General features: G+C 33.1%; 1 protein-coding gene across 3 annotated transcripts in view; it reads right to left on the bottom strand.

Moving 5' to 3' along the window:
- Window positions 1-256: 256 nt before the first annotated feature.
- SYDE2 (synapse defective Rho GTPase homolog 2) overlaps window positions 257-12,382 on the bottom strand; it is a 39,441-nt gene continuing 27,315 nt past the window's right edge. The window contains exons 6-8 of one of the 3 annotated variants that reach the window (XM_081057985.1): window positions 11,081-11,312; window positions 6,895-6,942; window positions 4,182-6,323 (exon numbers count right to left, since the gene is read on the bottom strand). In XM_081057985.1, coding sequence (XP_080914111.1) covers window positions 6,932-6,942; window positions 11,081-11,312 — 243 coding nt within the window. In that variant the 3' untranslated portion in view covers window positions 4,182-6,323; window positions 6,895-6,931. Of the gene's footprint in view, window positions 2,419-4,180; window positions 6,324-6,894; window positions 6,943-11,080; window positions 11,313-12,382 lie in introns of those variants that run through there. The other 2 variants (XM_081057984.1, XM_081057983.1) reach the window with 2 other exon arrangements.

Raw genomic sequence — 12,382 nt, 5'->3', positions numbered from 1 at the left:
ATTGGTATATATTGAGTATTACAATTTTAATAGTTTTTTCCTTTCTTAAAATGTGTATATACTTTTTTGCCACCCTGTGTGTGTTTATATATATAAATATGATTTTATATATATATATATATATATATATATATAATCGTTACTTACTTAACCACAGATAATTTATTGCTCATGAGTGAATATTTGAAAAATTAAAGACGTTGCATCTCCTAATTCTTAGTCTTTTCCTGAGAAAGACACCCATTCTCTGAGAATCCCTTTACATTTATTCATTTATTAATAAGCTGACTGTCTGTCTTCTATGTTATAGTTCGTAGGCATATGGCAACAAACTAGATATACAAGGTCTCCACTGCCATGGAGATTACATTCTAGAAGGGTGTTTATGGATAATAAACAAATCAACAAGGTCGTTTCAGATAGTGATAAATATCTTGTGAAAATAAACTAGGGTGATATGACAAACAGTGACAATGGGTGTTGATATTTTTTTTAAAGTTTTTCTCCATAAATTTAGTTTAAATGTAAACATTTTCCAAAGTTATAAATGTTTAGAGTTTAATCAAACAGTACTGTAACGATTTGGTACTTGTTAGGAGAAACAGAACTCCTCATGTTCTTCCCCTCTCCCTCACCCCATTCTCAAAGCAGGTTACTGATTGAGTTTTCAGAGGCAGCCTCTGAACTGATGTTTGAGCAGAAAAGTGAAATGATAGAGAAAGAGCTACCTAAGTAAAACTGTACGAGCATTGTAGACAGAAGGAACGGCAGATGCAAATATCCTTAGACAGGGGTGAGGTCCTCAGTGTTGCTAGAGCACACGTAGGGAACAAAGGGAAAAGGGCTAGGAAGTGATGTGGTTTATCTTTTTATAAGATTACTTTAGCTTCTATGGATAGAATGGATTGTGGGTGTGCGGAGAAGAGAGTATGAGAAAAAAGATGAAACAGGAAGAGATTGAGATGTTAGTGGTTTGGACTAGAGAGTAGTGACCAAGTTAATGCACAGAATCAGGATAGAGATTAGTGAGAACTGTTGATGGGTATGGGGAGTGAGAGACATACTCCAATTTCGGAGCAACAGGATGAGATGGAGACTAGGGTAGTGTTGTGAATATTTTTCACTGCAAAGCCTGCCCAGTATCTGAATCCTCTTCTTATATCCATAGAATTTACGGTTGTGTAAGTTTTGGAGAAAGGATACTAGGTGATTGTTCTATGACTCCTGGAAGTCGGGACCCAATCTGATGCTTCCATCAGGGACTTTGAATCCAGAATGATGCAGAAGAGCAGATATGTTTTAGAATTAATTTCAGGGGTGCATATGGAGTGGGGGCGCTGTGCTTGGTGGCAGTGGCAACAGCAGCGACACCCTAATAAGGCATAGCCTTGGTTGCTGTCATTCTGATCACCTAACCTCTTTGTTCTACTTGTTTTCCAAATCCATTTCTGTAGCTCTCCCATTAAAAAAAAAAATTACTTTAAAAAAATTGAAGATTGACTTATGTAAGACACAAATCTTCCATATGCAACTTATATGCAAATACCTATGAAACTTCCCACTTTGATTAAGAGATAAAACATTTTAGCACCCTAAAACAGCCTTCCCTCTGATACAGTATTTTTTTTTTTAAAGAAATTCAATTTCTGCCTGAGTTAACCAGGCAATGTTTAGCTGAGTCAGAATGCAATCAAGAACTGATTTCTGGAATTTCAATTTTTATCAAATATGAGCCTTAAATATGAGGATTAAAAATGAACATTAAGGAAGGAAAAGAGTGAAAGCTCATTCCTTTTTGCACCACAGTCCTCGGGTCCATAAGACTCAAATAAGCACCTATTATTATTATTAAACATGATACAATTTTATCACTATCCAAGGACCTAAAAATTGTTTTCAAATTATAAAATCCTAAGACTCAGTCATTGTGTGGTCTGGAACTAAATTCTTTTCAGGAACCATACCACTGCCCCTACCTGTTTCTTTAGGGTCCCTAATATAAAGCTACACAATCTGAAATTTTCCAAGGACAGTTATGAGACTTTGCTTAATATATATATGAAGTCTTCTTGCTTTCTTATTCTTGCAATGATTCTATCGCCAGCATTACCAGGTACTGAAGCATTAGTACGATGGTTAACAGGAGTTTATAAGACATTTTAATAACTACTATGTTAAGACAGCAACACAGTCTAAGGAGCTCATTTAAAAAACACAGTGAAATTATCTCCATCTCATTTGATGGTAGCTCCATCCTTTGCTTAGGCCTTATTCCTTTCTCTCACAGTCCATTGGCAGATTCTTCTGGCTCCTACTTCCAAAGTATATCCAGAATGCAACCATTTCTCATCGCCTCCATTGCTTCTTCCCTGGTCTGAATCACCATCTTTCTTGCCTGGATTACTGCAAAACTGGACGCTAGAAGAAAATAGAGAAACTCTTCAAAGTTCTAAAGGAAAAATGAGTTTGAACCTAGAACTGTAAGTCCAATCAAAATGAAGTATGAAGACATAAAGTCTTTGTCAGACAGGCAAGGACTCAAAGCTTACCTCCCATGAACCATTTGTGTGTGTGTGGTGGTGTGTGAGGGTGGTTAGGGAGGGGGTTCTTATAAATACACTTCAAATCAAGAAAGAGTGGGATACAAACAATAAAAAGAAGAAAGGCGTGCAAAGAAAACATATCCCAGGATGATAGCTAAAAATCACTTTGTCCAAGTTTGATAAAGTTGATTAAGAAACTTAAAATAATTTTCGGTTTATAGTGAAAATATTTTTCTTCTGTTAAATAAAAGGCAAGAAAATACTTCAGGAATCCCAGGATGAGAGCTGTAACACTCTGAACAAACTTGTAATTCAATAGTATGATAAAAGAAGTGTTTACTGAAGAAAGCATTTTTCTTCTGACCAAAAAAGAAAAAATAGCAATTACTCCAGGGAAAAACAAAAATCTCCAAAAGCCATGACCCAATTATGAAGCAAATAACACATAGCATGATTTGGAGAAGTTGATGGCTATAAGATAAAATAACCCATTTGACCTTTGGCATGGAAATTCTGCTTAAATCAGCATAGACTTTAGGACATAAGATTGGATATGTAGGAGATAAAATCACCTGGCTTACTTCTGAATACTTTTGCATAACCTAGCACATAGCTGCTAATCATTGATTTCTAGTGTTTAGAATCAATACATAAAGGAAAAACCTAAGTTTTTATATATCTATTCTTGTCGATTATATAAACTAACAGTATAACTTAAAGAAGTTAGGAGGTAAAGGGCAGTAATGAGTTGGAAACAAAGTACAGGGTTGGTCATTTCCACAGTGGGAGTCAACAGATAGTTTAAACCTGGTGGATCAAGAAATAAACATTACTAGTTGAAGTTATAAAGGAAACCAAAAGAAGACCTAAAAACAAAATGGGGAGAAGAAATGGAGTGAGCTAAATTGCTTGTCATTCATAATGAACAATCAACAGACTCTGCTTAAATTGCAAATGAAGAAACAGCAGCAAAAACCTCAAGTGATGGAGGTAGTACCTGAAGAATAAAAAAATGTTGTACACCTGAAATTTATATTATGTTAATGTTACCTCAACAAGTTTTTTTTAAAAGTGGTTGTTACTCTGAGAAATGGGACTGGTGTAGACGGTAGGGAGGAATACTTTTACTTTTTAGTTTCTATCCACCTGAATTATTTAAAATTTTTATTCAGGTACATGCATGAAAATTAAAATCGTTCGTAATCCTAAAAAAAACATTAGGGCTGGCAGGCTTTGAAAAAAATGACAAGAGACAGTCTAACAGTGTAGCAAGATCCTAGAAGATTATAAAAAGCAGGTACAAAAACTCAAAAAAGATGAACTAAAAAGCCATTTAAAATAAAGGCACAAACTTATTGAGCTCTCTACTGAATACAGCAGAGTCAATCAAAGAGGTTTGTATTTATGACTCTGATTTAGACAATAAAAATGCTTAGTATTTTCTATGTAAAATGGCAGAGATTAACTTTAAAACTATTCCCATCCAAAATAATATAACAAAATAAGTGTGGCCCATAAAGTATATCAGACTCTGGAAAATTCAATTTTGGACCAAAAAAAGGTGATTACATATACTTATGGATAACATATGATGGTCCATACTTTCCATGTTTGTTTAAAAAGAATGACCATAAAATAAGTGACCCTTAAAATCATTATAATTAATAGCATTACACCAAGGTAATAATATTTTAATAAAACTGTTACATTTCTGGAACAGCTTATTCAATTCATACAATATACATGATATAACAAACAAAAGACTGAGACAGTATTCTTACAAATTATTTAAAGTATATTTCTTTTGACTGTTTACTCAATATATATACCTGTCACAAATTCTTTTGGTAGTCTTCTGAACTGTTATACAAAGCTTTAAAAAATGAAAATTTCATATAAAAATAGTTATTTATCTGTTTTTTTAACAATTGAATTTTCAAATTAAATAACAAGGTATTCTGTTTACCAATGTATATTGCATGGAAATAGTTAAATACTTTAATATTTAGAAAAACATCAAGAAGTCAGGTTTTTTAATGGCTGCTACATCTTTAAGTTGGTAATTGAAATTTTATTTATAATTTTAAAATTACACGTTCTGTAGGTATAAAAGTTTTAAAAAATACATTCCAATTTTATAAAAAAGGCTTCTAAATGTACATTTTCAAACACTGCTGTGATTGCTATAATGACTACCTTGTAAATATACTTAGCCAAAATAAGTTAAAAATTAATAATGTAGTATGCTGGCAAGATTTCTTTAGAAACAAATGACGGTAATTATAAAGTCAATGTTATAAATGTATTACTACAAATAAATATGCTTTATGTATAATTACTTTTTTTAAAAAAGCAGAACATAAAAATGCATAGAATACGTAAAGATTTTTATAATCTGTCACCAGTGCAGAAATCTGGGCACTTAATCCTCTAAAAAGTTAGAGAATTTCAATTTAAAAGATGATTTCTCACATATTGTGTGTTTCTGTAAATCAAAAAAAGAAAATCTATTATTTCTATTCAGATGCGTCTAGCATTTTGGTTCTTGTGTTCCTATGCAACTCCTTTAACTTAAATGTTCTTTCCCTGAAAAAGACATTTTTAAGCTAATGATTTTGGCCTCATGACATATATACTTTAAAGATACATGTGATTCTGCAGCCAATTGCTCCCCCCATTCTAATACCAATACATATATGTACTTATAAATATATACATATTTTCAGGATTATAAAAATACTTAGTTTTTATAAGCTTAAATAATTACTGAATGTTAATACAGAATACATTAAATCACTTTTATTTATAAAAAGGTTTTCTTATAGCAGCATTTGCATTGCAAATGAATGTGAACAAATGATGTTGCAGCGTACGTGGCCTCATACTGCAAATCTAATTGAGCAGCTGCAATGCTCCTCTAAAAAGAACATGTGTTGCAGCTACAGAAGAGCAATTCCTATAAAATACAAAAATCTTAAGAGGCTAATAACTTATCTGAACCTTATAAGTGCATTTAAAGTTATCTCCATAGAATTGGCAAGACTTATTAAAACATTCACAAACAGTACAGGTGATTTTTACCCCAAGTAAAATTTTCTAATGAGATAAGTAAAAATTATATTAATGAGTAGTATTTTTAATTGAATCACATTAACTTATTAGAAATTAACTGGAAGTTTCAAGAATAAAAAAATAAAAACATTACTGTGAGAGTTATAAGAAAGTGAGAAAGATTTGAAACTTAAAAACATTATGAAAAATCAAATAAAAAATCTCAATCTCAAACACTCATAGTAAGCTTGTTTTTGTTGAGCTCACGCTCCAGATTTCCAATCAAAGTATCAATACTGTCTTGTAGATCTTTGAGATTGACTTTTCGATCCACTGTAGACTCAATTGTCTGCATTGTCAAATATGTCTGAAATGTGCACTCTTTGGACATGGGAACTGGCTGTTCAATCATTATATCTGGTCCATACATTTTGCTGCAATTTTCTCCATTTTCTTTATCTTCTGAAGGGACGTCATCATAATCCACATCACTTAAATTTTCTTTTGTATTTAAAAAGTAATTTTCTCCACAGCTGCTCCAGTCTCCTGCATAACGATTACTAAGTGGACTGTCTAATCTGGTTTGCCGTGGCCTAACTACTCTTGATGAATCAGTACCACTCAAATTTAACATGTAAGGTGGTTCTTTCTTCCTCCTCAAATAATTTAGGGAAGACTTGTGCTCTGGGAACAAATCATCTGTTGATTCTCTGACAGTTAAACGTTGCACTAGAAACAAACAATAAATTTGCTTTGTGAGAGTAATCCAACTGGTCTTAAAAAAACAGAGCTAAAGATAAGCTATTTCATAATCAACTATAAAACATGCATTAAAACAAAAACATGCACACTATCAAAAGAAAGCATTCCATAATTATTTTTTTCTATCACCAGACATAATCAAGATTAGGGACAGAAGCAAGTAGAATGCTCAGTGATGGTAATTCATGCTATATCATAACATCCCCAAACAAATCAAATTTCCACTGTTGATTAACTTTCTGTGCAAGTTAATTATTATCTAGCTGTAATTCAAATGGTAGCTAGACTGGTAGCTTCTAAATTAAAAGCTACAGCAAAAAGCAGGCAAGGTATGTTGGTGTACAAACAAAACAAAACAAAAAGTTCCTTTGTCTGCAAACATCCAAATGAGGCAAAGGCATCTAAAGTGCTCACTCTAAAAGTTCTGACCTTTGTGGGGTGTTTTTGCAGTTCTATTAGCAGCAGTGTCATAATTTACTAAGCAGCCCAAATTTCACTTTGATAAAATGCACAAATACTAGACTTGATCACTTGTTACCTGAGTTCGATTACACAGCATTAGCTACTAATAGTCTTCATTTATTGCCTGAAAATAGTACAGATATTTTATTTTCCCATTCTGGTTAGGTATCTAACAATCTCAAATAACATTCCTCATATCAAGACTATTTCTTCTAAGAGTATGCATTGTGCTGGCCACACAGATTACCATCGAGACACACATTATTTCTTAACCAGGCTTCACCATTTACTCTTTCTGTATATTGAACAAAACACTTGTCTAAGGCTCTTCTGTATATAAAACAAACTTAATCTAAATATTGAGACATAGCTATTAAAACCTGTCCATAATACCTTTCTCTTTCTGTTTGTTTAGTCTCTGTTAATAAGTAGCTCTCCATTTATGCTTCCCTTTTCTAAGATAAAGGGAACTTATTTTCAGATAACCCACCAACTTTGCTCTCTCCAAGATACACTGAATGCTTGTTTCCTATTGCACAAAATCAAATAATTGAAAAATAATACAAACATGTACACGGTTCTAGTTTTCCAGACTTACAGTGATATTCATAGTATTTTTCAGAAATCACATAATTTTTTACATAGATTTTAAAATACTTGATAACTCTATATAGGTATGTTTTTAACATTTCTACTTATCTGCATTTTCATAATGGTTGTCATATAACATTATGAATAGCTAAAAGCTCTTAACTTAAAATTTTGTACAAAATAAAGGTCTGGTATTACTTTAACTTGACCTTTAATAACAGTATTAATACAGACTGTCCCATGCCATTAATTGATGTAACTACAGAATGGATACCTAAATTTTTGCACTGTTTAATTACTTATGTTCCTTTTTCTCCTCTAGCTGATCTCTACTAACTCTCCTTGCTTTTCTCCCTTCATTTTCTGGCTTTTCTTGTTCTTCTTAGTGCTTAAGTGTCCTGCCTGTTGTTTTTGCCAACCCAGCTCTGCTAACCTTGAGGTCACCTGTTTTGTGATCCAAAGTAAAACATTTTTGACTCTGTTTAAGCTTGTCTAACTGTGCCTTCATTCTCTGCCATTTACCTGCAAAACTCAGGTTTATTTTGTTGCCACATGCTTAAAGTCATTTAACCAAGTCCTTATCAAACATTACTTTGTATCATTTTCTTGGAAATTATTTACAAAACCAATTATAATGATATTTGTACCTTTTAGACTAAAAATTCAATTCTGAAAAATTAACTTCACTCTTTAAACTACTGATGGTGGAATAGTTTCCTATTAATTATGCAGAGAAAATGGCTAATTTTAACCTTAAAAGAAAAGTCCCAGTTTCCAGCACCGCTGACTACCCACCTTCAACAAAATAAAATGAAAAATGCACTCTACAAGGCTGCTGAAAAACTTTCAAAATATAATGGTAAGTACTAAGAAACTTACTTTTCTTATCTTGTTTTCTGCCAATAGATTTATATTGTTAATCACCATAAAAATATAAAATAGTTCAGAGTATAATTGCCCTATTTAACAGAACATATCGTCTAGTTAGTGACAAGTACTCTGTTAGGACTGGCAGATAAGGGTAAGTGTAGTCCCTGATCTCAGGAAGTTTAGTTTAGTGAGAAAAATGAAACAAAAAGGATTAGGGAAAATTAATAGCTTTTCCAAAAAACTTGCCCCAAATCTACTCATCACAGAAAATGTGATATAGCAAACAGTTGGTCTGGAGGTACACTCTCTCTAAAGTTATTTCCCCATCTATAAAGATGGCCTGTGGTGGCCTATCAGTAAGTTTCAATATTCTTCTTAATACAGCAAACCTATTTTTCAAAAAGCAAAACTTTGTAAAAACCTACTACATGAAAAAGATGAAAAGACTGGGTCAAAAGGAAAGTGTGTCTCCATTTTGATCCCCCACCTGTTGCCAATCTGGCCCCAGCGTTGCCTCCAAAAAACCTTAGGGCTTTGGCAAAAGGCAATCTGGAAAACCACTGGGAGGATGATTTTTAACTTCCAGTGCCAATAGGCTAGAGTTCTAACTTATCACTTTGAAAACAAGATTTATCAAAGGGAAAGCTCAAAGCAAGGTATAAGCTTGCCCAAAAGTAAACGAAACAAAACAAAAAATTAAGAAAGTAAAAAGGAAGTGGGGGGTGGGGGATGGAACCAACTGTTTTTACCTCTGGAGTTCCAAAAAGAAAAATAAGTAAGGTATGTATATCAAGGAAAGCCAAAACCTTCTATAATGCATGAGATAGGCATTTACCAAGTCAATATGCCATGGCCCGATCTCTATGTCCCTTTTCTCAGGCTCAGTAACTACTTTACATCTACTTGATTTCTGCCTTTTCTTGAATTCAAAAATCAAATGATAAAGGGCAAAACTAACCGCTGTTTCCTCTCATCTTTCTGTTCTGTTCTGTCCTTTGTCTGAGGTACTATATAACTAAAGAAAAATAAAAGGTTATATAAAAGGGGGCGATTATTTTTAAATCCAACAACACAAATCTTTGGAATAAAGTATTAATAAACTAGGAGCAAGTTGTTTAAGGTTGTCATTGAAATACAGTGAATCTGAAATCTAAACCTGCTTTTTCTACAAGATAGGACATAGGTTAATTTTTGCTCCTATCCCCACAACTAAGGTGGCTATTACAAAATAATGAAATGACATTAACCTCTGGTATAGAATTAATGATAAAGGACTCAGGTACTGATAGTAAACTTCATGCTATCTCCAGGGAAGAAAGTTTTCATTTGTGATTAGAATGACAGGATGGCTCCTCTCCCAATTCCTGATGTTTTTAAGAATTAAAGCAGTTTTAGGAAAAGCTAGGAAACACACATTGAAAACTTCAACCTGAGAGATCCCTTATGTTGGGTACCACATGATGAAATCAGACCAATTATCCAGAGAATCTTGATTCTGAATTTTTGAATAACTGACTCTGCCTCTGGATTTTGGATAATTAATAATATATACTAATTCTGTTAAAATATAAATTAGAAATGATTTTTCAGCCGGTGTTTAAAAGAAAGTAAAAATTTCAACTTTCCAAAGTTGAAAGCTGAAAATTTTTATTAGCTTAATTTTTAAGTCACTTTTAAAAACTAGATTTATTTTAAAAGACTAAATCAATCATTATGCAGGGGAAATGGCTAATTTTAACCTTTGTACTTTGATCTACCCTCATATATATCTATAAAAGAGTAACAAAGCACATTTACTGGAGACTAACTCTATGCTGAACACACTGTTCATTGTTTTAGATGCTTTAACTCAGTCTTCACGACAACCCTGAGGTAGGCACTATTTATAGAGAAACAAACTGAGGTTTCAGGAAACCTAAGTATTTGCCTGAGCCCACCTGTTGATGCGTGACACAATCTGGATCCAAATCCAAGTCTGACTCCAGGGCCAAAGCACTTTTACCACTGTGCGGGCCACTAAACATGAGTACTTTCATGTTTGGTCTTTTGCAGGGTGAGAGTAGGAGCAGGGGTTACTTCAGGATAAGGAACTTTTGGAACTTAAATACAGGATCCTTTATAGAACATCTAATTAAATTAAATACATATTCCTGTTAGCTCTGAATCTATATAAGAGCTATATTAGGAAAATAACTGTCAGCCTTTTGTTACCGACTAGAACAGGGATGGATAAGAAAGATGAAAAGATTAGAGATCACTGTCAATTCAAGCCTGGATAATTTCACGAATACAGTAAAGATGTCAGGAAGAACCGATTTAAGGAGAAATACAAATTTTGCTTCATAGCAATTGAACTGAAAATGGGAGTACAGAAAATAATATTTACTGAGTACTTATTTGCCAAGAGCTGTGCTGAGCACCTTACATACAAAATTTTTTCTTTAATCCTCCTATAAATTCTATAAGCATATTATTAAATCCACATGACAGAAGATAATACTGAGGCTCTAAGATGTTAAGGAACTTACCCAAGGTCAGAATGCTAATTAGTCATACATCCAGGATTCAAATCCAGGTCTGACCAAGTCCAAAATGTGTACATTGATCTACATGTCTATATTATTATCAGCAAAAGCAGAAAATTTAAATGGAGAAAGCTAAAGGGTACGTATCAATTCATAACTATTTCTAAAAGCAAAATCTAGAAAAAATTTCCTTCAATCATATATGGGCATATTAATGGTTAGCTAACTCAAAGACCAATCACTGAAAGAGAAAAATATTTCTACAGAATCATTTACCTGGCCAGAGTTGAAGTAAGTAATGTAGAACTTCAATATGTTTCTTAAAATCCAAAGCACTTGCAAGTTCTTCTGAATCAGTAAAGACTCTGTTGTTATGGTTGGAAGTCTCTTGCCTCTGACTTAATAATACGGGTCCAAAGCACACGGCCAAATTCTGGCAAGTCATCTTATTTACTTCATGATAAGAAGCCACCAATTTCAAATGATCCAACAACATCTTGAGGGTTGCCTACATTTAATTTCAATTAATATAGTTATATAAGGGTAAATTCAAGAACACGATTTATAGTAGAAAATACAGATAGTCATGTTGTCACTTTTTAAAAGGTTATTTCAAAGACTTGTTTGAAGTTGGATGTTTGGAACTTGAAACACATTTTATTATAGAAATGTTACAAAGGGTCCATGTTTCCAATGACATATTTTGATTCACTAAATGGTTAAAATACACGCTATTTATAAAATGCCCATGAATGCATTCCAAATTTCAGCTGGAGTTCCTAGGTAAACATACCATTCATGTTTTCCTCTCTTCCCTCCCCTAAAATGACAACAGCAAAGGTTATGATGAAAAGGAGATTAGGCTAAGAGTGTTCATTTTGAAGTACAGGTAATTCTGTAGTCATAAGTAAGGGACCAGCATCCTTAAATGTAGGAAGCTAACCATTTCAGAACATGGCCAAGTTCTATCATGATCCAGTTTAGGAAAAAAAACAATGTCCTTCTTAACCAATAAATATTTTAAGTAGACACACCATGGAAAAGGGAAGCATAGTATAGTTAGAAAAGCAAATTTATTGAAAAAATATTTAATCCTTAGAGAAACTAGGAAGAGGAGCTTGATCAAGAAGTGGAATCGTTATTTAGGCTTAAGGAATTATGGAAAGAAATGTTATTTTGAAGTAGTGGCATATGATCAATCATTTAATAAATAAAATGAATGTGTAATTTCTTGTTCATAATGGTATTAAAGAAATGAATGAAAACTGAAACTGTAATTTACAAAGAGCATGAGAAAAAACAAAATGACACAGTAGTTCTGGAGCCAAAAGAGACAACTGGATTTGGTGACGAGAAGGTCATTAGTGACCTTGGCAAGAACAAGTCCAGAGAGATGGGGTAGGAAGCCAGATTACAATGTGTTGAGCAGTACATGAGTGGTAAAGAAGTGATGACAGCTGGAATAAACATCAGTTCAATGTTTGGCTGTGCAGGGAAGAAATGAAGATGAAATGAAAGCTAGAGAAGAATATAATTAATATTTTGAAATCAAAACTAGTCACACACTGGTTAACACAC

Source organism: Rhinolophus hipposideros (assembly GCF_964194185.1).
Source record: "Rhinolophus hipposideros genome assembly, chromosome: 8".
Lineage (NCBI taxonomy): Eukaryota > Metazoa > Chordata > Mammalia > Chiroptera > Rhinolophidae > Rhinolophus > Rhinolophus hipposideros.
This window is presented reverse-complemented; position numbering and strand designations above follow the sequence as displayed.